Source organism: Zalophus californianus, chromosome 17, assembly GCF_009762305.2.
Source record: "Zalophus californianus isolate mZalCal1 chromosome 17, mZalCal1.pri.v2, whole genome shotgun sequence".
In the NCBI taxonomy this organism is placed as follows: Eukaryota; Metazoa; Chordata; class Mammalia; order Carnivora; family Otariidae; genus Zalophus; species Zalophus californianus.
In genome coordinates, this window is record NC_045611.1 from 45170418 (window position 1) to 45193068 (window position 22651).

Here is a 22651-nt window from a genome sequence, read left to right on the forward strand (position 1 = left end):
TTCTCCTCTCTCATTGTGATTTTATTTATTTGAGTCCTTTCTCTTTTCTCAATAATTCTGGCGAGAGGTTTATCAATTTTATTAATTTTTTCAAAGAACCAGCTCCTGGTTTCATTGATCTGTTCTATTGTTTTTTTAGTGTCTGTGTCATTTATTTCTGCTCTACTCTTTATTATTTCCTTCCTTCTGCTAGCTTTAAGCTTTGTGGTGTTCTTTCTGCTTTCTTGCTTCTTAAGGTAGGCCTGTATTGCTGTATACTTCCCTTGTAGGACTGCTTTTGCTACATCCCAGAGGTTTTGAACCATTGTGTTTTTATTTTCGTTTGTTTCCATGTATTTTTTTTTAATTTCTTCTTTGATTTCCTGGTTGACCCATTCATTGTTTTGTTTTTTTAAGATTTTGTTTATTTATCTGACAGAGCCCGTGTGTGAGCACAAGTTGGGGAGAGGCAGAGGGAGAGGGAGAGGCGGACTCTGCACTGAGCAGGGAGCCTGACACGGGGCTCAATCCCAGGACCCTGGGATCATGACCTGAGCTGAAGGCAGATGCTTAACTGACTGAGCCACCCAGGCACCCCGACCCATTCATTGTTTAGTAGCATGTTTAACCTCCATGTATTTGTGGTCTTTCAAGATTTTTTCTTGTGGTCAACTTCTAGTTTCATAGCATTGTCAGAAAAGGTCAAGGAGTCTTGTTTATATTCTATTTTGCCTCTACCATCTTGTTTCTCTCTACTCTTTTTTTTAAAGATTTTATTTATTTATTTGAGAGAAAGAGAGCATGAGAGGGGGGAGGGTCAGAGGGAGAAGCAGACCCCCCGCTGAGCAGGGAGCCCGATGTAAGACTTGATCCCGGGACTCCAGGATCACGACCCAAGCTGAAGGCAGTCGCTTAACCAACTGAGCCACCCAGGCGTCCTTTTTTTAGTAACTTTTAGAAATGTTTTAGTGTTACATTTCATTTTTTAATATGAGCAAATATGCTTAATGTGTGTATATTCATGCCATCCCTCTTAGATAAATTTTAGCTTACAATTTCCATGTTTTTTTAGTCTCACTGTTCTCAGCTCATCTTAAATTTGAAGATTGGCTTGACAAGTTGAATAAAAAACGTTTTTTGAATTGTTATTGGAATTATATTAATTTTATAGGTAATATTGGGAAAAGTGTTATTTTTATCATGCTCACTTCTATTTTTAAGCATATTTATTAACACTACTTTTATGAACATCAATAAATTGAATAAATTTTCTTGATTAGGCTCTTACACAGCTTTTGTTTGTAATATTCCTAGTACCTTAGTGTTTTTCTTGCTTTTGTGATTGTGAATAGGTTAGTTATAATGCCACACAGATCTCCTACTGTGTTTAATTCACCTCTCCTGTTTAAGCATTTACTTGGTTGTAACCTTTGACTATTTTCCAGAATTGCTGTAAGGTTGATTCTGACAGGTTTTGCCAGCTCTTTCAGTTTCTGGGCAGACATGGAAGCCTAGAGTTTCCTACTCTTACATTTTTGCTGATGTCACTCCTATTCCTTTACTTTTAACCTATCTGAATGTTTATATTTAAAATGTGTTTCTTGTAGGCACATATAGTTAGGTCTTGGTATAAGTAGGCTCCACGCCCAGATTGGAGTCCTACATGGGGCTTGAACTCATGACCCTGAGATCTAGACCTGAGCTGAGCTCAAGAGTCAGACACTTAACTTACTGAGCCACCTAGGCACCCCAGGTTCTTGGTGTTTTTATCCACTTAGCAATCTCTGTTTTTTCATTGGTGTGTTTAGACCATTTAGACTTAATATGATTATTTATATAGTTGGATTAATATCAACCATCTTTGTAACTGTTTTCTGTTTGCTGCATTTGCTATTTCTTTTTTTCCCTTCCTTTTTTTTTTTTTTAAAGATTTATTTATTTATTTTGAGAGAGGGAGAATGAGAGAGAGAGAGAGTACATGAGAGCGGGGAGGGTTAGAGGGAGAAGCAGGCCCCTCGCCGAGCAGGGAGCCTGATGCGGGACTCCAGGATCATGACCTGAGCCGAAGGCAGTCGCTTAACCAACTGAGCCACCCAGGACTTCTGTTTTTCACTGAGCATTTTGTATGTTTCCATTTTGCCTACTGTTTTACTATATCTTATCCTTTTAAGAAGAAAATTTGGTGTTACTCTAGATTTTACAATATATATCTTTAACTAATCCGTGTTCACTTTCAAAATGCTATAGTACTTTGGATATAGTGCAGGGAACTTTATAACAGAGTACAGTGGACCCTTAAACAACGTGGGAGTTAGGGGTGTCAAGCCCTGAGCAGTCAAAAATCCACCTATAATTTTTGACTCCCCCAAAACTTAACTACTAATAGCCTACTATTGACCAGAAGCCTTACTGACAAAACAAACTGTTGATTAACACATTTTTTTAAGTTATCTGTATTATACACTGTATTCTTACAGTAAAGTAAGCTGGAGAAAAGGTTAAGAACATCATGAGGAAGAGAAAATACATTTACAGTACTGTACTGCATTTATTGAAAAATATCCCTATATAAATAGACCTACACAGTTCAAACCTGCGTTGTTCAAGGGTTGACTGTATTCCCAAGTCCACCCTCTCATTCCTGTCATCATTTCACTTATGCATGTGCTATAATCACCTAATGCATATAAGCACCTAATCACCTAGTACGATTATTTCTTTAAATAAACATCTTTTATATTTATTTATTTAAAGGTTTTATTTATTTATTATAGAGAGAGTGCATGAGCAAGGGGAGGGGCAGAGGGAGAGGAAGAAGCAGACCCCGCTGAGCTCAGTCTCAGGACCCTGAGATAATGACCTGAGCTGAAGTCAGATGCTTAACCAACTGAGCCACCCAGGCCCCCCAGTAAACATTATCTTTTATTTTTTTTATTTTTATATTTAAAGATTTTATTTATTTATTCATGAGAGACAGAGAGAGAGAGAGAGAGGCAGAGGGAGAAGCAGGCTCCCAAGGAGCAGGGAGCCCGATGTGGGACTCGATCCCAGGACTCTGGGATCATGACCTGAACCAAAGGCAGACGCTTAACCATGTGAGCCACCCAGGTGCCCAAACATTATCTTTTAGATAAATTAAGAATGAAAGAGCCAGAAGATTTTATTTTACCTTCATTATTCCTTCTCTGATGTACTGCTTTTCTTTATGTAGGTCCAAGTTTCTGACCTATATCATTTTTCTTCTGCCTAAAGAAGGCAGACACTTAACCGACTGAGCCACCCAGGTGTCCCTATTTCTCCTTCACTTTTTTAAAAGACGTTTTTATTTAAATTCCAGTTAACATACTGTATAATATTAGTTTCCTTCACTTTTGAAGGGTAATTTTGTTGGGTAGTGAATTCTAGGTTGGTGGGATTTTCTTTTAATACTTTAAATATTTTACTCCACTCTTGTTTTGTTTATATGGTTTCTGATGAGAATTCTGCTGTAATTCTTATGCTTGTGGCTCTATCCCTAAGTTGTTCTTTTTCTCTGGCTTCTTTGATCATTTCTCTCTCTTTTTTTCTTTTGGTTTTCTTTAATTTCAGTATGATATGCCTGGGTATGGAATTTTGGTATTTACCCTGCTTGGTGTTTTTTGAGCATCCTGAATATGGGAGTAAAATAGATCCAGAGAGAGAGAAATCTCTCAGTCAAGGGATAAAGTAGTTCTTAATTTGACTTCTTTAAGGACAAGAAGGAATTGGTTTACTGAATGATGGAGCTGATCAGTAATCAGGAGAGGGTTTCCAGGTGGTGGGGAAATGATATACAGTGGCTTTTAAGGGAACAAGTGCTCTTTTTTTTTTTCTTAGCTTTTTAAAAAAAAATTTTTAAATATGAGTATAGTTGACAAATGCTCTCTACTTTTAAAGGCACATAATTATAAATGGCACATCATGTGATTTAAACATTTGTTGTCAAATGGAATCCACAGACACATGAGAGTAGTGGAGTGAAGACTGGGGAAGAGTTGGGGTGGTGGTGGAAATAAAATACTCAGTTATCCACCATGGAGCCAAATCCCCAGTGTGTAAGTTAGCTCAGGCTATCTAGAGAATTGTGTAAATGTAGCCAGGGGTAGGGCTCTCAATGATTTTTGGATATTAGGCAAAATTTGGATTCAGGCAGGCATAGATGGTGATGGTGGTGGTGGTGATGCCTAAATTGTTATGTGTATTTTAACTGTATTGGAGCTCATTTTAGGAGGTAATAATACATGGTAGTTCAGAAATTGAACAAATTGCTATATATCACAGTAAGTTCTTTGCAGAGGAGGAAGAAAAATAACATTTGCAATGAATAGCACATCTTGTCTGAGATGTTATGACAACTATAGCACAAAGGATGGGAGGGAGGAATTTGGAATGGATCATTATAAATTTACTCTAGTACAAGTAAAGCAGTGTAGTATATTGTAAAACCTAGGGAAACCACTAACATTTTTTTAAAGAGGTACAAATAATAATTCAGTACAAGAGAAAAATGGAATAATAAAAAGTACTCAATTAAGCCAAGCCAAAGCAGAAAATGTGGGGACAAAGAAACGGAACAAATGGAGCAAATAGAAAACAGCTAAGATGATAGATTTTAATCCAGCTATACCAATGATTATGTTAAATGTTGATCTAAACACACCAGTTAAAAGATAAAGATGTTTAGCAACATTGGATAAGAGATCTCCTAAATGCTGTTTACAAGAAACCCATTTTAAATATAAAGATTGATGCACTGAGAGGAAATGACAGAGAAAAATATATCAAAGATGTATGAACCAAAAGGAAGATAGAGTAGCAGTTTTAATATTAGACAAGTAGATTTCAAAACAAGGAATATTATCAGGGATGAAAAGAGACATTATATCATGATAAAGGGGTCACTTCTCTAAGAAGACATGACAGTTCCAAAATGTAGGTGTAGCTAACAAATGAAACAAAACCGGATAGAACCCTAAGGAGAAATAGACAAATGCACACTTATAATTGGGAGCTTTAAAGCTCCTCTCTCAGTAATTGTTGAAAAAAGGAGGCAAAAGGTCAGTAAGGATATAGAAGAACTGACAAACATTTATCAGCCAACATTCAAGTGTTTAATGTCAATTTTTTGGTGTTCAGATATTAATGATCTTTATAGAGCACTCCACCCAACCAGAGCAAAATATGTGTCTTCCTCAAGTACACATGAACGTTCACTAAGATAGATCATACTCTGGGCCATAAAACAAACTTTAGCAATTTCAAATCAATAGAAGCCATTTAAAATGTGTTCTCAGACCATACCAGAATAAAGCTAGAAATCAGGAACAGAAAGATATCTGGGTCATCTTCAAACACTTGGAAATTAAACAACATACTTCTAAATAGCCCATGAGTCAAAGAGGAAATCTCACAGGAAATTAAAAAATATTTTGAATGGAAATGCAACATATCATAACATGTGGGACAGCTAACTCAGTACTTAGAGGGAAATTCATAGTACTAAAATGCTATAAGTAATTAGAAAAAGCTCAAATCAGTACTGACTTCCACTTAAGAACTATGGGAGAAAAGGAGCAAATTAAACCCAAAGCAAATAAAAAGAAATGGATATTAAAGACTACAGCAGAATTCAGTAAAATTGAAAACAAATCATGGAGAAAATCAGCAAACCAAAACTAGTCCTTTGAAAAGATCAATAAAATTGTTAAACCTCTGGATGGTCTGACCATGAGAAAAGGAGACAAAACACAAATTGCCATTTTTGGAGTTGAAAGACAGGGTCTCACTCACCTGACAGACCTTGAAAGGACAGTAAAGGAATACTACAAATACTCAAAGTCCATGAATTCTCCAGTGGACTCACAACTATATGGTCAACTATCTTCAAGAAAGCAGGAAAGAATATCCAATGGAAAAAAGAAAGTCTCTTCAATAAGTGTCTTAGGTAATGGGTACTTTTTTTGAAAGACACAAACTACCAATATTTACTCAGTAAGAAATAACCTGAATCATTGTATTATTAATGAAATTGAATTTGTTGTTTAAAAACCTATGATACCAAAAGCAACAAAATTAAAAACAAACGAGACTACATAAAACTAAAAAGCTTATGCATAGCAAAGGAAACCAACAAAATGAAAAGGCAGTCTACTACAGGGTAGAAAATATCTGCAAATCACATACCTGATAAGGAGTTAATATCCAAAATATATAAAGAACTCATAAAACTCAATAGCAAAAAACCCCACACTATCCAATTTTAAAAATGGGCAGGAGATCTGAATAGACATTTTTCCAAAAAAGACATACATATGGCCAACAGATACATAAAAAGATAAAGTGATATTCAGTGATTAGTGATCTTCAGTGATTAGGGAAATGCAAATCAGAGCCACAATAAGGTGTCACCTCACACCTGTTAGAATGGCTGTTATTGAAAAGATAAGGAATAACAAGTGTTGGCAAGGATGGGGAGAAAAGGAAACACTTATGCATTGTTGATTGGAACGTAAATTGCTAGAGCCAGTATGGAAAATAGTATGGAGACTCCGCAATAAAAATAGAAATGCCATATGATCAGCAATACCACTTCTTGGTATTTATCTGAAGAAAACAAAAACACTAACTTAGAAAGATATATGTAACTCCATGTTTGTTGTAGCATTATTTACGATAGCCAAGATACTGGATGCAACCGAAGTGTCCCACTGATAGATGAATAGGTAAAGAAAATGTGTGTGTGTGTGTGTGTGTGTGTGTGTGTGTGAATGAATGAATGTATACATGCATACAATGGGATATTATTCAGCCATAAGAAAGAATGAAATCTTGCCATTTGTGACAACATGGATGAACCTTGAGGGCATTATGCTAAGTGAAATAAGTCTGTGAAAGAGAAGTACTATATAATTTCACTTATATGTGAAATCTAAAAAAAAAAATAAAAAAACAAACACCACCCTAAAATACCAAGCTCATAGATAAAGAGAACAGAGTGGTGGTTGCCAGAGGCAGAGGGTAGGGTAGAGGATGAGAGAAATAGGTGAAGGTAGTCAAAAGGTACAGCCTTCTGGTTTTAAGTCCTAGGGATGTAATGTACAGCATGGTGACTATAGTTAACAGTACCGTATTGCATATGTGAAAGTTGCTAAGAGAGTAGATCTTAAAAGTTTTCACATAATAAAAAAATTCTTGTAACTATGTAAGGTGTTAGATATTAACTGGACTTATTTTGGTGATCCTTTCACAATGTACTCAAATATTGAATCATTATATTGTACACCTGAAACCTATATAATGCCATATATCACTTATACTTTTTTTCTTTTAAGATTTTATTTGACAGAGGGAGTCAGCACAATCAGGAAGGGCAGGAGAGGGAGAAGCAGGCTCCCCGCTTAGCAGAGAGTCTGATGCAGGGCTTGATCCCAGGACCCTTGGGATCCTGACCTGCGCCGAAGGCAGACAGACCCTTAACTGCTTGAGCCACCCAGGCGCCTCTCAATTATATCTTAATAAACAAAAAGACTTTCTAAAAAGGAAACTACACACCCGGATAATTTCACAAGTGAAATAGCAAACATCTAAGGAAGAAATCATAACAATAGTATATAAGCTTTTCCAGGAAGTAAAAGAAGCGGAACACTTTCCAACTCATGTTATGAGACCAGCCTTACCCTGATATCAAAACCAGACAGAGACATTACAAGAAAAGAAAACTGCAAACTAGTATTTCTCATGGACTTAGAAACAAAAATCCTCAACATTGAATTGAAAAATTGAATCTACCAGTATAAAAAGGATAATATAACATGTCTAAATAGGTTCATTTTGGAAATACAAGATAATTTTTTTAAAGATTCTTTTAGAGAGAGAACATAAACAGGGAGAGACAATCCTCAAGCAGACTCCCCACTGAGTGGGGAGCTCAACACAGGGCTCAGTCCCAGGACCCTGAGATCATGACCTAAGCCAATATCAAGAGTTGGCCACTTAACCAACTGAGGCACCCAGGTGCCCCCAAGATAAATTTTAAGTTCATTATTTGAAAATTAGTTACTGTAATTCACCAGAAGAGACTAAAGAAGTACTGTATGATCATCTTGATAGATGCAAAAGAAGCACTTGACAAAATTCAATATTTATTCATGAAAAAAATAATTCTCAGCAAATGAACAGAAGGAAATGTTCTTTACTAAAGATTAAACAAAACAAAACAAAAAAACCCCCAAATCCTAGAGCTTATATTGTACTTAGTGCTGAGATAATGCTTTACTTCTAAGATTGGCAACAAAGTGAAGACGTCCTCTGACACCACCATTGTTCATCATTGTTTTGGAAGTCCTAACTAGTGCAGTAAAGCAAGAGAAAGACAAAAGCATACAAATCAGAGAGGAAGAAATACAGTTGTTTCTATTGCAGACAACACAATTATTTAGATAGAAAACCTCAAAGAAACTACTAAAAAGTTCCTAGACCTCTTAAATGAATTTAGCATGGTTGTAGGATACATAATCAGTATATAAAGTTAAATCATTTTTATATTCCAGCAATGAGCAATTGGAGTTTGAAATAAAAATTTATTAGCATGCCCCAAAATAAAATACTTAAAAATAAATCTCACAGAATATGTGTAGGCAGGGGCGCCTGGGTGGCTCAGTCGTTAATTGTCTGCCTTCGGCTCAGGTCATGATCCCAGGGTCCTGGGATCAAGCCCCACATCGGGTTCTCTGCTCAGCGGGAAGCCTGCTTCTCCCTCTCCCACTCCCCCTGCTTGTGTTCCCTCTCTCACTCTGTGTCAAATAAATAAAATCTTAAAAAATATGTGTAGGCACTATATGCTGAAAACAAACAAAAAAAAACTGTGATGAATAAAAAATAAGTGGAGAAATATATTCATGGATTGGAAGACTCATTTTTTCATTTCTCTTTAATTTGATCTATAGATTAAACACAATCCCAATCACATTCCTAGCAATCTTTTTTATAGGTATCTATGAGGATGGAGGTGGAACCCAAAATGGAAGGCAGAATGAGACATTTATTTACCTGTACTATTATATAAATGTAGGACATAACTGTTGAAGGTGACAGAGAAGAAACCCTCGTTAAAAGCTCTCATTTCTTTTCCTGATTTGTAAGTCCTTAACAAAATATAAAGTCATTTTTGTTGAACCATCCAGTTCACATACTGTTGCTATTAGAAATTCTTTTTTTTTTTAGGATTTTATTTATTTATTTGAGAAAGAGAGCAGAGCAGGGGGAGGGAAAAAGGGAGGGTTAGAGGAAGGGGAAGGGGGAGAGGGGAGAGAGAATCTCAAGTAGATTCCCCCCTGAGTGGGAGTCCAATGCAGGGCATGATCCCAGCACCCTGAGATCGTGACCTGAGCCTGATGTGGGGCTCAGTCCCAGGACCCTAAGATCATGACCTGAGCTGAAGTCACATGCCTAACTGACTGAGCCACCCAGACACCCCTGCTGCTATTAGAAATTCTATGATGAAATCCATCATGGGGCACCTGGGTTGTTCCATTGGTTAAGCATCTGCCTTCAGCTCAGGTCATGATCCCAGGGTCCTGGAACAAGCCCCATATCGGGCTGTCTGCTCAGCGGGGAGCCTGCTTCTCCCTCTCCCTCTGCCTGCTGCTCTGCCTGCTTGTGCTTTCTCTGTCAAATAAATAAAATCTTAAAAGAAAATCCATCATTAGGTGCTTCAGAGAAATTAATGGAGTCATTTTCCCCCCACTTTCTGTTTCTTGCCTTGAGAAATTCAATGATTTAGGGAAGGAGAGTTGGGGGAGTCCTAACTGGTGTCCACTCTTAAGCTAGTTGATGACTTCAATTCACTGTAAGCAGTTGCTCTTAATATAATAATTCCTCTTTTAATCTGTGCCCACATAGACCCATGCCCATACTAGAACTGGAACAGTCCTGATAACAGAATATGCTGGTATACACCCCCAGGTCCAAGGGGCTGCTATGTTCAGGAGATAATATGCAGAAAAAATAAATAACATACCACAAATTTTTCCATAACCCTTCTCCCCTAATAAATACCTTAACTCCTGTTAGCCAATATTGTGTCACATTGCAACTTGTAGCTGCAAGGGATGCTAGGAAAGTGTGTAACCAGAAAAGGGGAATAGAATTACTTTCACTGACCTAGATCAGTCATGATTCATCCCTAGGAGGAGGTATATTGCCCTGTGAAAAATCAAGGTTTAGTTTTTAAGGAATAAGGTGAGGACAGTGGCTATTGTTGGCAACATTATCTGCCACATATGGCTTGGAATATGCTGGTTCTCTATCCTTAGCAAGGTATCAGATTTTCCAGGATTTTGCACTGTTGTTGCTGGGGAACTGCTGAGACACCCATCTTATTCTGCTGTCCTCTTTTAAAGATTGATTATGATGGTTCTAAGAATGTGGGGTTCCCAGGGTCACAGTGCTTATTAGTGGTAGAGAGACTAGAAAGCAAATCTCAGGTCACTGTTCTTTTCCACTATAATTCATCTGTTCTAGCGATTTTTTAAAAAGATACTTTAAGAAAAAACTTCAGATGAGTGACAAAAATTAATTACAAGCCAACAACAACCAAAAAAATTTTTTTGCTGAATAAATTAATAGATTAATTTTCCTTAATCAAATTAAAACTGGGAAAGGGACGGTGCATGGGGACAGGGGAGGACATCTGTGCTGTTCATTATACACTGTAGTATTGCTTGAATTGATTGCAATGATATGTGTTTTCTTGATTAAATTTTATTTTGGGGAAAATATGTGAATTTTATTTTAAAAAACGAAACAGTGCTACTAGACTTGTAATAATATGAAAAACTATACCCTGTTTCTGTTTTCCCCATCCCTAATTGCTGTTCTCAAAGAGAAGCACTTTCAGCTCCTAAGTGTGATTTCTTATATTTCTTCAGTTTTTCCAAATCATGTTTATGTTGTTATTATTTGACACTTTTCAGATTTATATTTATATATTTTACTATGGCAAATAAGAATTTAACTCTCTTAGCACCACCAATATCTCTGATACTCATCACTCAGACACAAACTTCTCCTTACTCCTTCCTTGAAATATGTTACCATTTTGGTTAAATTCCCATTTAGTTGTTAATGTCTCAGTACTTTAAAATACCTTAGGTATTTTGTAAATTTCATAATTTTCTTGGTTATGTTCTTTCATGAAGCTATATATCTTCCTGTTCCTTGTGAACTGTTTTTTTCCCTGATACAGAACTATTGACAAATTCATGGGACATCTCTCACATATGAACTTTTATTCTTATCCACCTTATGCCTAAGCAATATGTGATCATACCAGTCATCCTTAAACCTATCAGTACCTCTGGTATGAATATTCTTGGCCTTTCTGATGGATCCAAGAATCATTTACAGGGTGACCTTTAGTCCACCTTGTGGGTGCAGGTTCTGAAACCACAAAGCATGCCTGATCTAATGGCTTTTCTTCTCTTTCCCAGTTCTGCCTTTTCAAGCCCTGTCTTTTACCAGAAAGAAGAGGAAATGACTGAATCCCAGGTAAATTTTAAGTAGTATATTTGTTCTCTGCTTTATTCTACAGTGTAGTTTAAAAGAATTATAGTAATCCATATAGTAAATTGGAAAATCCTCTATAGATAAAGCTTTTTCAGAGGAAATAGAGTTGGAAGATTAAGACCAGGGAAGAGTTAAAATATGGTAATGCAGGGATGCCTGGGTGGCTCAGTTGTTAAGGGTCTGCCTTAGGCTCAGGTCTTGGTCCCAGGGTCCTGGGATTGAGCCCCACACTGCTGCTCGGGCTCCCTGCTCACGCTTGGCAGGAAACCTGCTTCTCCCTCTCCCACTCTCCCTGCTTATGTTCCCTCTCTCGCTGTCTCTCTATCTGTCGAACATCACTGTCTCTCTATCTGTCAAATAAATAAATAAAATCTTTAAAAAAAATATGGTGATGCAGAAAGGTGTTCATTCAGAGAGATTAAAGTTGGGCTTCAGTTTTCAATTTCATTATTATAGGTGAAACAAACTAGAGCAAAAAATTCATTACATAATTTGCATTGTAAATAAGGATTAAAATGAACTTTTCTTAGGAGAAGTAAGCTTTCCTTTGGTACCTAGGGCAATAAATATATTATAGTGTGACCTCTTGTAGTTGACAAACCCAGCTATTTTGATGATCTGTTTTGATAAAGGATAAAATAAAGAATATATGTTAAAATAGCATTGGAAAGAATGCAAATGAAGATTATCAGAAAAAGGAATAAATTATCCCTTTCATTCAATGGAAGACCACACAACAATTTAAAAAAAAAAAATGGCAGATACTGGTTACTCACAACAATAAAGATAAATTTCATAAACATTGGAGTGAGCGAAGCCAGAAACAAAATAGATGGTTCTATTTATATGAAGTTTGAAAGCTGGGGAAACTAATCTCTTGTGCTAGAAATCAGGATAGTAGTTACCCCTAAAAGGATGTTAACTGGGAAGGGATATGAGAGAATCTTCTGGAGTGCTGAAAATGTGGTTATTTTGACCTGATTACATAAATATTTAAATGTATAAAAATGTATCATGTTGTACACTTAAGATTAGTGCATCTTAGGGGCGCCTGGCTGGCTCAGTCAGTAGAGCATGTGACACTTGATCTTGCGGTTGTGAGTTTGAGCCGCACATTGGGTGCAGAGATTACTTAAAAATAAAATCTTAAAAAAAAAAATTAGTGCATTTTACCACATTATTCTATATGTATCATACATAATTTTAAAGAATACTAGAATATCTGAAGAAATAGATGAGATATGTGTCTCTCAAATGACTCTACATAATTATATTTTTCAATGAGTATTTGCTACAGATTGGGCCACAGTCTAATAATTTCTGGTAAATTATTATAATTTTAGGCACTGAAATGTGAACATTTCAGAGTATTTGGTTTACTGGTGTGTCTCCAGCCCCTAGGACATTCTATGCCTGGTATGCATAGTTTTTGTGAATATTTGTGGTTTTAGTGACTTGAATCCATGGTTCCTTGTTTATTTTACTCTTAAAGTAAGTGATATCGGGACGCCTGGGTGGCTCAGTCTGTTAAGCATCTGCGTTCAGCTCATGTCATGATCTCAGGATCCTGGGATCAAGCCCTGCATCGGAGCCCTGCATGGGGCTCCCTGCTCAGCAAGATGTCTGCTTCTCCCTTGGCCCCTCCCCCCTGCTTATGCCCTCTCTCTCAAATAAGTAAAATCTTAAAAAAAAAAAAAAAAAAAGTTGATGTCTGCCTCCTCTTCAAGGATAAGTCCTTTTCCTCAGAACTTCATCCTTCATACTTCCTTTGGAATCTTTCTCTTTACAGATTTATCCTGCACTCTTAGCTATTAAACATATCTCACTTTACTGCTGTTTCACCCTCAGCTCAAAGCTTTCAGATACTGAGATATATCTTTCTTTGATTATGTGTCCCAATTAGCAGCTTCTCTGCTTATCCATTTTTTTCTTCAAACTCAGTTAATTTTCAAAGTGAACACTGTAACTTACAAAAGCAATAGATCAGGAATTAGAACATTACCCTAACAGCCATGAGATTTCTTCTGCACCTTTCCAAGGTCATCACCCCTATCCCAGGGCTAAGCACTATTCAACTTATATCACCGCAGATTATCTCTGCCTAAGTTTGAACCTTATTAATGTATATACTCTGTGTCTGGCTTCTTTTGCCTAATACTATGTTTGTCAGATTCATGTTGAATTATTGCATGTAGTTGTAGTTTGGTTAATTTCATTGCTTTATATTATTCAATTATGTGAATAAAATACAATTTTATTTATCCATTCTATTATTGATTGCCATTTAGGTAGTTTTTATTTGAGGACAATTACAAATATTATTGCTATGAACTTTCTTGTGAATGTCTTTTGTTGCACATATGTACACATTCTTTTGTATGTAAACCAAAAGTAGAATTGCTGAGTTATAGGTCACATACATAGGTTACCTTTTATTGATACTGCCAAGCAGTTTTCCAAAGTGGTTGTCCAAAATTTCACTTTAAAAGAAAGGAAAAGTCTGTGTTAATATCAGGTAAGATAAAAGTCAAACGTAAGCTTTAAACAAAAAGAACAGTGTTTTAAAATGGGTGCAATAGATAATAAAGATAAATAGTTTAGGACTGCTTCCTTATCAAATAACCTGCAGCAAATTTACTATAAGGAACACTGAAAATAAAAAGATACATATCAGTAGGGAAACTTTCATCTGTCTTAGCTCATGCTAGATGAGCTAGACAAAAAAATAGATATATATCTACCAATAATAATTTGATAGAGCTAATAGATTAAGATAGCTTATAGCCTGGAAACAGTTACTATCTCTTATTTGGATATGAAATAACCTAGAAACTGACCGTGTATTAGGTGTGAATAAAATTCAATAAATTTCAAAAGAGGGGTGCCTGGGTGGCTCAGTTGTTAAGCATCTGCGTTCGGCTCAGGTCCTGATCTCCGGGTCCTGGGATCGAGCCCCGCGTCAGGCTCCCTGCTCAGCAGGAAGCCTGCTTCTCCCTCTCGCACTCCCCCTGCTTGTGTTCCCTCTCTCACTGTCTTTCTCTCTGTCAAATAAATAAAATCTTTAAAAATTGTCTTTTCCAAAGTAGAAACTATACGTGGCAATAGTTCCACAATGCAATTAAATATGAAGTTAATAATAAAAGATTCAAAAAGAAAAACATTCACATGGAATTTTTTTAACTAGCATAAGCAACTCAGATCAATGGGGACATAAAAATTTGTTACAGAACATCTTGAAAAATAACAGAAGAAAACCTACAGGCTGAAAAAATATGTTAATAAACGTAAAAGAATGAAAGTAAATGAACAAAATACACCATTCTAGTAATTAGAAACAAAATGAGAAAATTAAAAAAGGAATTGGTAAGAATAAAGTTCAAGTCAGTGAGTTAGAAAAACACAAAATAGAACTAATAAAGAGCTGCTTCTTCCTCTGTCTCTCTTGTTTTTCTTCTTTATTATTTTAAAATCTAGGAAGAGGTAGGAGAAGTAGAATAAGCAGCCACATACCCAGCTCCCCAAATTAGCATGTTTTAATATTTTGTCATTTTGCCTCAGGATTTTTTTCAACAAAATAATCAGAATATTACAGATACTTTGTCCCCAGAGGCAGTCACTCTATCTGTATCCATAGAGTTCATGGTTTTATATTTTTACCACATAAATTTGTATATATGAACACTACTTAATGTTGCTCTGTGTTTTAGATTTTTTAAATAACTGGGAACCTGGGCGCCTGGGTGGCTCAGTTGGTTAAGCGACTGCCTTGGGCTCAGGTCATGATCCTGGAGTCCTGGGATTGAGTCCCACATCGGGTTCCCTTCTCAGCAGGGAGTCTGCTTCTCCCTGATTCTCTTCCCTCTCATGCTCTCTATCTCTCATTCTCTCTCTCTCAAATAAATAAATAAATCTTAAAAATAAATAAATAAATAACTGGGAACCTGATGGACTTACAGTTTTGCAGCTCATCTGTTTTCCACTCCACATTGTGTTTTCAGACTTATTCATGTTAATATATGTCTTTCTGACTTTATGTCCTTTTCCATTGTTTTGATTTCCTGTGTCAATCCCACACTATCTTAATTACCATATCTATTTTATAAGTCTTGATCTGATAATGCAAGTGAATCCTCCATCTTTTTCAGCATTGCCTTAGCTGTTTGTAGCTATTTATATTTCCTTATAAATTTTAGAATTAGTCTATTTCCACAATTAAAACTGCTGAGAATTTGACACTGAATTATGTTTACAAATATATTATCTGCAAATGAACAGTTTTATTCATTTTAAACCCTCATGCCCCCTTTTTTTTCTTGCCTAATTTTGATTGTTAAACATAATAGAATGTTGAATAGATGTGGTAGTGAGTGATCTTTGTCCCATATACTTAGGGGTATATATTCAGTAATTCATGAGTAAGTATGATAATTTGGTGTAGGTATTTTTCTAAATAATCTGGTTCAAGGAAATTTCCTTTTTTTTTTTTAAAGATTTTTTTTTTATTTATTCATGAGAGAGGAGAGAGAGGGGGGTAGAGAGAGAGAGAGAGAGAAGCAGAGGGAGAAGCAGGCTCCCAAGGAGCAGGAAGCCTGATGCGGGACTCGATCCCAGGACCCTGGGATCATGACCTGAGCCGAAGACAGACGCTCAACCATCTGAGCCACCCAGGCACCCAAGGAAATTTCCTTTTATTCCTAGTCTGCTAAGAGTGTCATAAATTGGTGTTAAGTTTTGTCAAATACTTGTATATATGATCTTGATCAATGTTTTCTCCGTTTTTCTGTTAATTTTGTCAACTACAAAACTAACCCTGGTGGGTGTGTACCCACTTGGGTATTTTTTTTTCCTGGAGAGTGAATACAGTAATTTGTAATAAGGTATATTTGACAGATATCAGAACTTTTTTTTTTTTTAAGATTTTATTTATTTGACAGAGAGAGACACAGCGAGAGAGGGAACACAAGCAGGGGGAGTGCGAGAGGGAGAAGCAGGCCCCCCCGCAGAGCAGGGAGCCCGATGCGGGGCTCGATCCCAGGACCCCGGGATCATGACCTGAGCCAAAGGCAGATATGCTTGACAACTGAGCCACCCAGGCGCCCCCAGAACTTTCTTGAAAGCATGCTTTTTGTAGGTTGACGTCTGGCATTAGAAGTTAGGGTGGAACCAAGATATAAGTGCCTTGCAAACTTGTTTTATTTAGCAGAGTTCCTGTAGCGCCTACCACAAGTACTCAGTGAATGCTCTTTGGACAGAGATGTCCAAAACTATGAAGATGAATTTTGCCCAATGCCAGTGCTATTCTAGTAAAGTCAATTTTGTGCTTATAAATTCTTTAGAGAATTTGAACATTGTCTGACTCTCGTTTACCTCCTCACATCTTACTCCATATTTTTTGTCCATTAACTTTATTCAGTGATTTCATATGTATAAGGGTCACAATTACTCATACTACACTGAGATGTGCATTAAAAATATAGTTTATTAAAAATATGTTCTGATACCCTTTATGAGTTCTGTTTAATAGAACGAAAAACTAGTTTTAAAGCAGTCTGGTTCGAAACTTAGTACATTAGTAAATTGTTTCTTTGAATAATTAGTCATTCAGATTCCCCTCTGTACCCCCATCCTCTATTAAGGTGGTGTCTGAGGTATGGAAAAAGATCTTTATAACTTGGGAAGGAGGATGGTCCCTGGTCCCTTCATGAATGTGAGCTGGCTGGTCTCCAGTGAATCTGCTTTAGCTGGCTCCTTTCTTTTGGCATTCTATAGCTGATGAATTTGTGTTATGTTTCATCTCAGTCATGGTACAAGAGCCTCTCCTTTTCAACTGTCCTCCTTTAGATCTTGCTCCCTCCATAGATTTCTTGAGTCTCTGTCATGTCCTTCAAAGAGTTCCTGGATTCCATATATCCCACAACCTGTGGGGCCCCCTTGTCTTCTGCAAGGGCCCTATCACACCCTACTCAGGATGTATGCTACAATGGGAACCAAAGGCTATTTAACGTCCTTCCAACTTGACCATGACACTTTGCCCTCTTAACTACTGCGTATCTGACTCCACCTTAATGTGCTGGAGTGTGGGGAGTTCTGAGCACATATTTAACTGCCTACGTTTCTATGTCCATGGTCTGTCTTTTCTCTCCCAGGCCTCCAAGGGGAAGGAGAAGGTTTTCCTCTTCCAATTTACCCTCTGTCTTTTTCAATAGAACTAAAATGGAAAAAGGGCACAAGAAATAAGGAAACCTAATATAGATACACATATTTGGAGTCTGTGAGTGCCAGTGTGAAGCCTGACGTAGTATAAAAGAAGGCCATGGAAGGGCCCAGGATATTGATGACAAAGTGGATCTATTCAGAAGTAAGAAAATTAGGCACTAGAGAAAGAATATCCCATTTTGTACTTTTCTTGCCATATTATCTGTTTTTCATCTGGAAATAACAGGTTCATTTCTCCAGAAACATAGAGCAGAGTGCCTAGGAAAATTAAATTGACAAGCCTACTGTGTACTCCGCATTTGGCTAAGTCCTTTACTTGAGCTCCTCATTTTTTCATGAGGATTTTAACTGATGTTTGGTGTCACTTCCTTTGAGTCTGAGGAACTTGCTTTATTATTTCTGGTGAGGCCAGCCTGCTGTGAATTCTCTGTTTTTGTTTATCTGGAAATATATTTCGTATTCCTTTTCTTAAGGTGAAATTCACAGAATATAAAATAAATATTTTAAATCAAACGATTCAGTGGCATTCACTGTGCCATTCACAATGTTGTGCAGCCACCATCTCTATCTAGTTCCAAAACATTTTCATTACTCTAAAATAAAACCCCATGTTAAGCATTTACTCCCCCATCCCATTCTCCCCCTAGCCCTTGGCAACCACCAGTCTGCATTATGTCTCTATAAAATTGCCTATTTTGTATAATTCATATAAGTAGAATCATAAAATATGTTACCTTTTATGTCTCGCTTATTTACTATAATCATCTTTATTTTTGAAAGATCACTTTGCTAGATATATGATTGTTAGTTGAGGGACACCTGGGAAGCATAGTTGGTTAAGCATCTGACTCTTGGTTTTGGCTCTGGTCATGATCTCAGGGTTGTGAGATCAAGCCCCGCCTTGGGCTCTGCACTGAGTGTAGTCTACTTGGGAATCTCTGTCTGCCTCCCTTCCTGCCTCCCCACCCCCGATGCATGCGCGTGCTCTTTCTCTCTCTCTGTAAAATAAGTAAATCTTTTTTTTATTATGTTAATCACCATACATTACATCATTAGTTTCTGATGTAGTGTTCCGTGATTCATTGTTTGCTGTACCACCCAGTGCTCCATGCAGAATGTGCCCTCTTTAATACCCATCACCAGGTTATCCCCTTCTCCCATCCAGCCCCTCTAGAACCCTCAGTTTGTTTTTCAGAGTCCATAGTCTCTCATGGTTCGTCTCCCCCTCCGATTTCCCCCCCATTCTTTCTTCCCCTCCTGCTATCTTCTTCTTTTTTTTTTTTTTAACATACACTGTATTATTTGCTTCAGAGGTACAGATCTGTGATTCAACAGTCTTGCACAATTCACAACACTCACCATAGCACATACCCTCCCCAGTGTCTATCACCCAGCCCCCCCATCCCTCCCATCCCCCACCACTCCAGCAACCCTGTTTGTTTCCTGAGATTAAGAATTCCTCATATCAGTGAGGTCATATGATACATGTCTTTCTCTGATTGACTTATTTCGCTCAGCATAATACCCTCCAGTTCCATCCACGTCGTGGCAAATGGCAAGATTTCATTCTTTTTGATGGCTGCATAATACTCCATTGTGTATATATACCACATCTTCTTTATCCATTCATCTGTCGATGGACATCTTGGCTCTTTCCACGCTTTGGCTATCGTGGACATTGCTGCTATAAACATTGGGGTGCACATACCCCTTCGGATCCCTACATTTGTATCTTTGGGGTAAATACCCAGTAGTGCAATTGCTGGATCATATGGTAGCTCTGTTTTCAACTTTTTGAGGAACCTCCATACTGTTTTCCAGAGTGGCTGCACCAGCTTGCATTCCCACCAACAGTGTAGGAGGGTTCCCCTTTCTCCTCATCCCCGCCAACATCTGTCATTTCCTGACTTGTTAATTTTAGCCATTCTGACTGGTGTGAGGTGATATCTGATTGAGGATTTGATTTGGATTTCCCTGATGCTGAGCGATGTTGAGCACTTTTTCATGTGTCTGTTGGCCGTTTGGATGTCTTCTTTGGAAAAATGTCTGTTCATGTCTTCTGCCCATTTCTTGATTGGATCGTTTGTTCTTTGGGTGTTGAGTTTAAGAAGTTCCTTATAGATTTTGGATACTAGCCCTTTATCTGATATGTCATTTGCAAATATCTTCTCCCATTCTGTCAGTTGTCTTTTGGTTTTGTTGACTGTTTCTTTCGCTGTGCAAAAGCTTTTTATTTTGATGAGGTACCAGTAGTTCATTTTTGCCCTTGCTTCCCTTGCCTTTGGCGATGTTTCTAGGAAGAAGTTGCCGCGGCTGAGGTCGAAGAGGTTGCTGCCTGTGTTCTCCTTTAGCATTTTGATGGACTCCTGTCTCACATTTAGGTCTTTCAACCATTTTGAGTCTATTTTTGTGTGTGGTGTAAGGAAATGGTCCAGTTTCATTCTTCTGCATGTGGCTGTCAAATTTTCCCAACACTTTTTGTTGAAGAGACTGTCTTTTTTCCATTGGATATTCTTTTCAGCTTTGTTGAAGATTAGTTGACCCTCGAGTTGAGGGTCCATTTCTGGGCTCTCGATTCTGTTCCATTGATCTATGTGTCTGTTTTTGTGCCAGTACCATACTGTCTTGATGATGACAGCTTTGTAATAGAGCTGGAAGTCCGGAATTGTGATGCCGCCAGCTTTACTTTTCTTTTTCAACATTCCTCTGGCTATTCGAGGTCTTTTCTGGTTCCATACAAATTTTAGGATTATTTGTTCCATTTCTTTGAAAAAAGTTGATGGTATTTTGATGGGGATTGCATTGACTGTGTAGATTGCTCTAGGTAGCATTGACATCCTCACAATATTTGTTCTTCCAGTCCATGAGCATGGAATGTTTTTCCATTTCTTTGTGTCTTCCTCAATTTCTTTCATGAGTATTTTATAGTTTTCTGAGTACAGATTCTTTGCTTCTTTGGTTAGATTTATTCCTAGGTATCTTATGGTTTTGGGTACAATTATAAATGGGATTGACTCCTTAATTTCTCTTTCTTCTGTCTTGTTGGTGTATAGGAATGCCACTGATTTCTGTGCATTGATTTTATATCCTGCCACTTTACTGAATTCCTGTATGAGTTCTAGAGGTTTGGGGTGGAGTCTTTTGGGTTTTCCACATAAAGTATCATATCATCTGCAAAGAGTGAGAGTTTGACTTCCTCTTTGCCAATTTGGATGCCTTTGATTTCTTTTTGTTGTCTGATTGCTGTGGCTAGGACTTCTAATACTATGTTGAATAGCAGTGGTGATAGTGGACATCCCTGCCGTGTTCCTGACCTTATTGGGAAAGCTCTCAGCTTTTCCCCATTGAGAATGATATTCGCTGTGGGTTTTTCATAGATGGCTTTTATGATATTGAGGTATGTACCCTCTATCCCTATACTCTGAAGAGTTTTAATCAAGAAACGATGCTGTACTTTGTCAGATGCTTTTTCTGCATCGATTGAGAGGATCATATGTTTCTTGTTCTTTCTTTTATTAATGTATTGTATCACATTGATTTGCGGATGTTGAACCAACCGTGCAGCCCAGGGATAAATCCCACTTGGTCGTGGTGAATAATCCTTTTAATGTACTGTTGGATCCTATTGGCTAGTATTTTGGTGAGAATTTTTGCATCCGTGTTCATCAAGGATATTGGTCTGTTATTTTCCTTTTTGATGGGGTCTTTGTCTGGTTTGGCGATCAAGGTATTGGTGGCCTCATAAAACGAGTTTGGAAGTTTTCCTTCCATTTCTATTTTTTGGAACAGTTTCAGAAGAATAGGTATTAATTCTTCTTTAAATGTTTGGTAGAATTCCCCTGGGAAGCCATCTGGCCCTGCGCTTTTGTTGGGAGATTTTTGATGACTGCTTTAATTTCCTTAGTGGTTATAGGTCTGTTCAGGTTTTCTATTTCTTCCTGGTTCAGTTTTGGTAGTTGATACATCTCTAGGAATGCATCGATTTCGTCCAGATTATCTCATTTGCTGGCATAGAGTTGCTCATAATATGTTCTTATAATTGTTTGTATTTCTTTGGTGTTGGTTGTGATCTCTCTTTCATTCATGATTTTGTTGATTTGGGTCATTTCTCTTTTCTTTTTGATAAGTCTGGCCAGGGGTTTATCAGTCTTGTTAATTCTTTCAAAGAACCAGCTCCTTGTTTTGTTGATCTGTTCTACTGTTCTTTTGGTTTCTATTTCATTGATTTCTGCTCTGATCTTTATGATTTCTCTTCTCCTGCTGGGTTTAGGCTTTATTTGCTGTTCTCTCTCCAGCTCCTTTAGGTGTAGGGTTAGGTTGTGTATTTGAGACCTTTCTTGTTTCTTGAGAAAGGCTTTGCTATATACTTTCCTCTTAGGACTGCCTTTGCTGTATCCCAAAGATTTTGAACGGTTGTGTTTTCATTTTCATTTGTTTCCATGAATTTTTTTAATTCTTCTTTAATTTCCTGGTTGACCCATTCATTCTTCAGTAGGATGCTCTTTAGCCTCCATGTATTTGAGTTCTTTCCAACTTTCATCTTGTGATTGAGTTCTAGTTTCAAAGCATTGTGGTCTGAAAATATGCAGGGAATGATCCCAGTCTTTTGGTACTGGTTGAGACCTGATTTGGGACCTAGGATGCAATCTATTCTGGAGAATGTTCCATGGGCACTAGAGAAGAATGTGTATTCTATTGCTTTGGGATGGAGTGTTCTGAATATATCTGTGAAGTCCATTTAGTCCAGTGTGTCATTTAAAGTCTTTATTTCCTTGTTGATCTTTTGCTTAGATGATCTGTCCATTTCAGTGAGGGGGGTGTTAAAGTCCCCCACTATTATTGTATTGTTGTCATTGTGTTTCTTTGCTTTTGT

At 37.4% G+C, this 22651-nt stretch overlaps 1 protein-coding gene across 2 annotated transcripts in view; it reads left to right on the forward strand.

Annotated features, from left to right (window-relative positions):
* Positions 1-22651, forward strand: part of LOC113935561 (zinc finger protein 569) — a 60981-nt gene that overhangs the window by 4463 nt on the left and 33867 nt on the right. For both annotated transcript variants that reach the window (XM_035725284.1, XM_027617695.2), the window contains exon 3: positions 11487-11544. Coding sequence is in view for 1 of the 2 variants with exons in the window: in XM_027617695.2 (XP_027473496.2) it covers positions 11487-11544 (58 nt within the window). In the remaining variant the exon portion in view is untranslated. The remainder of the gene's footprint in view (positions 1-11486; positions 11545-22651) is intronic.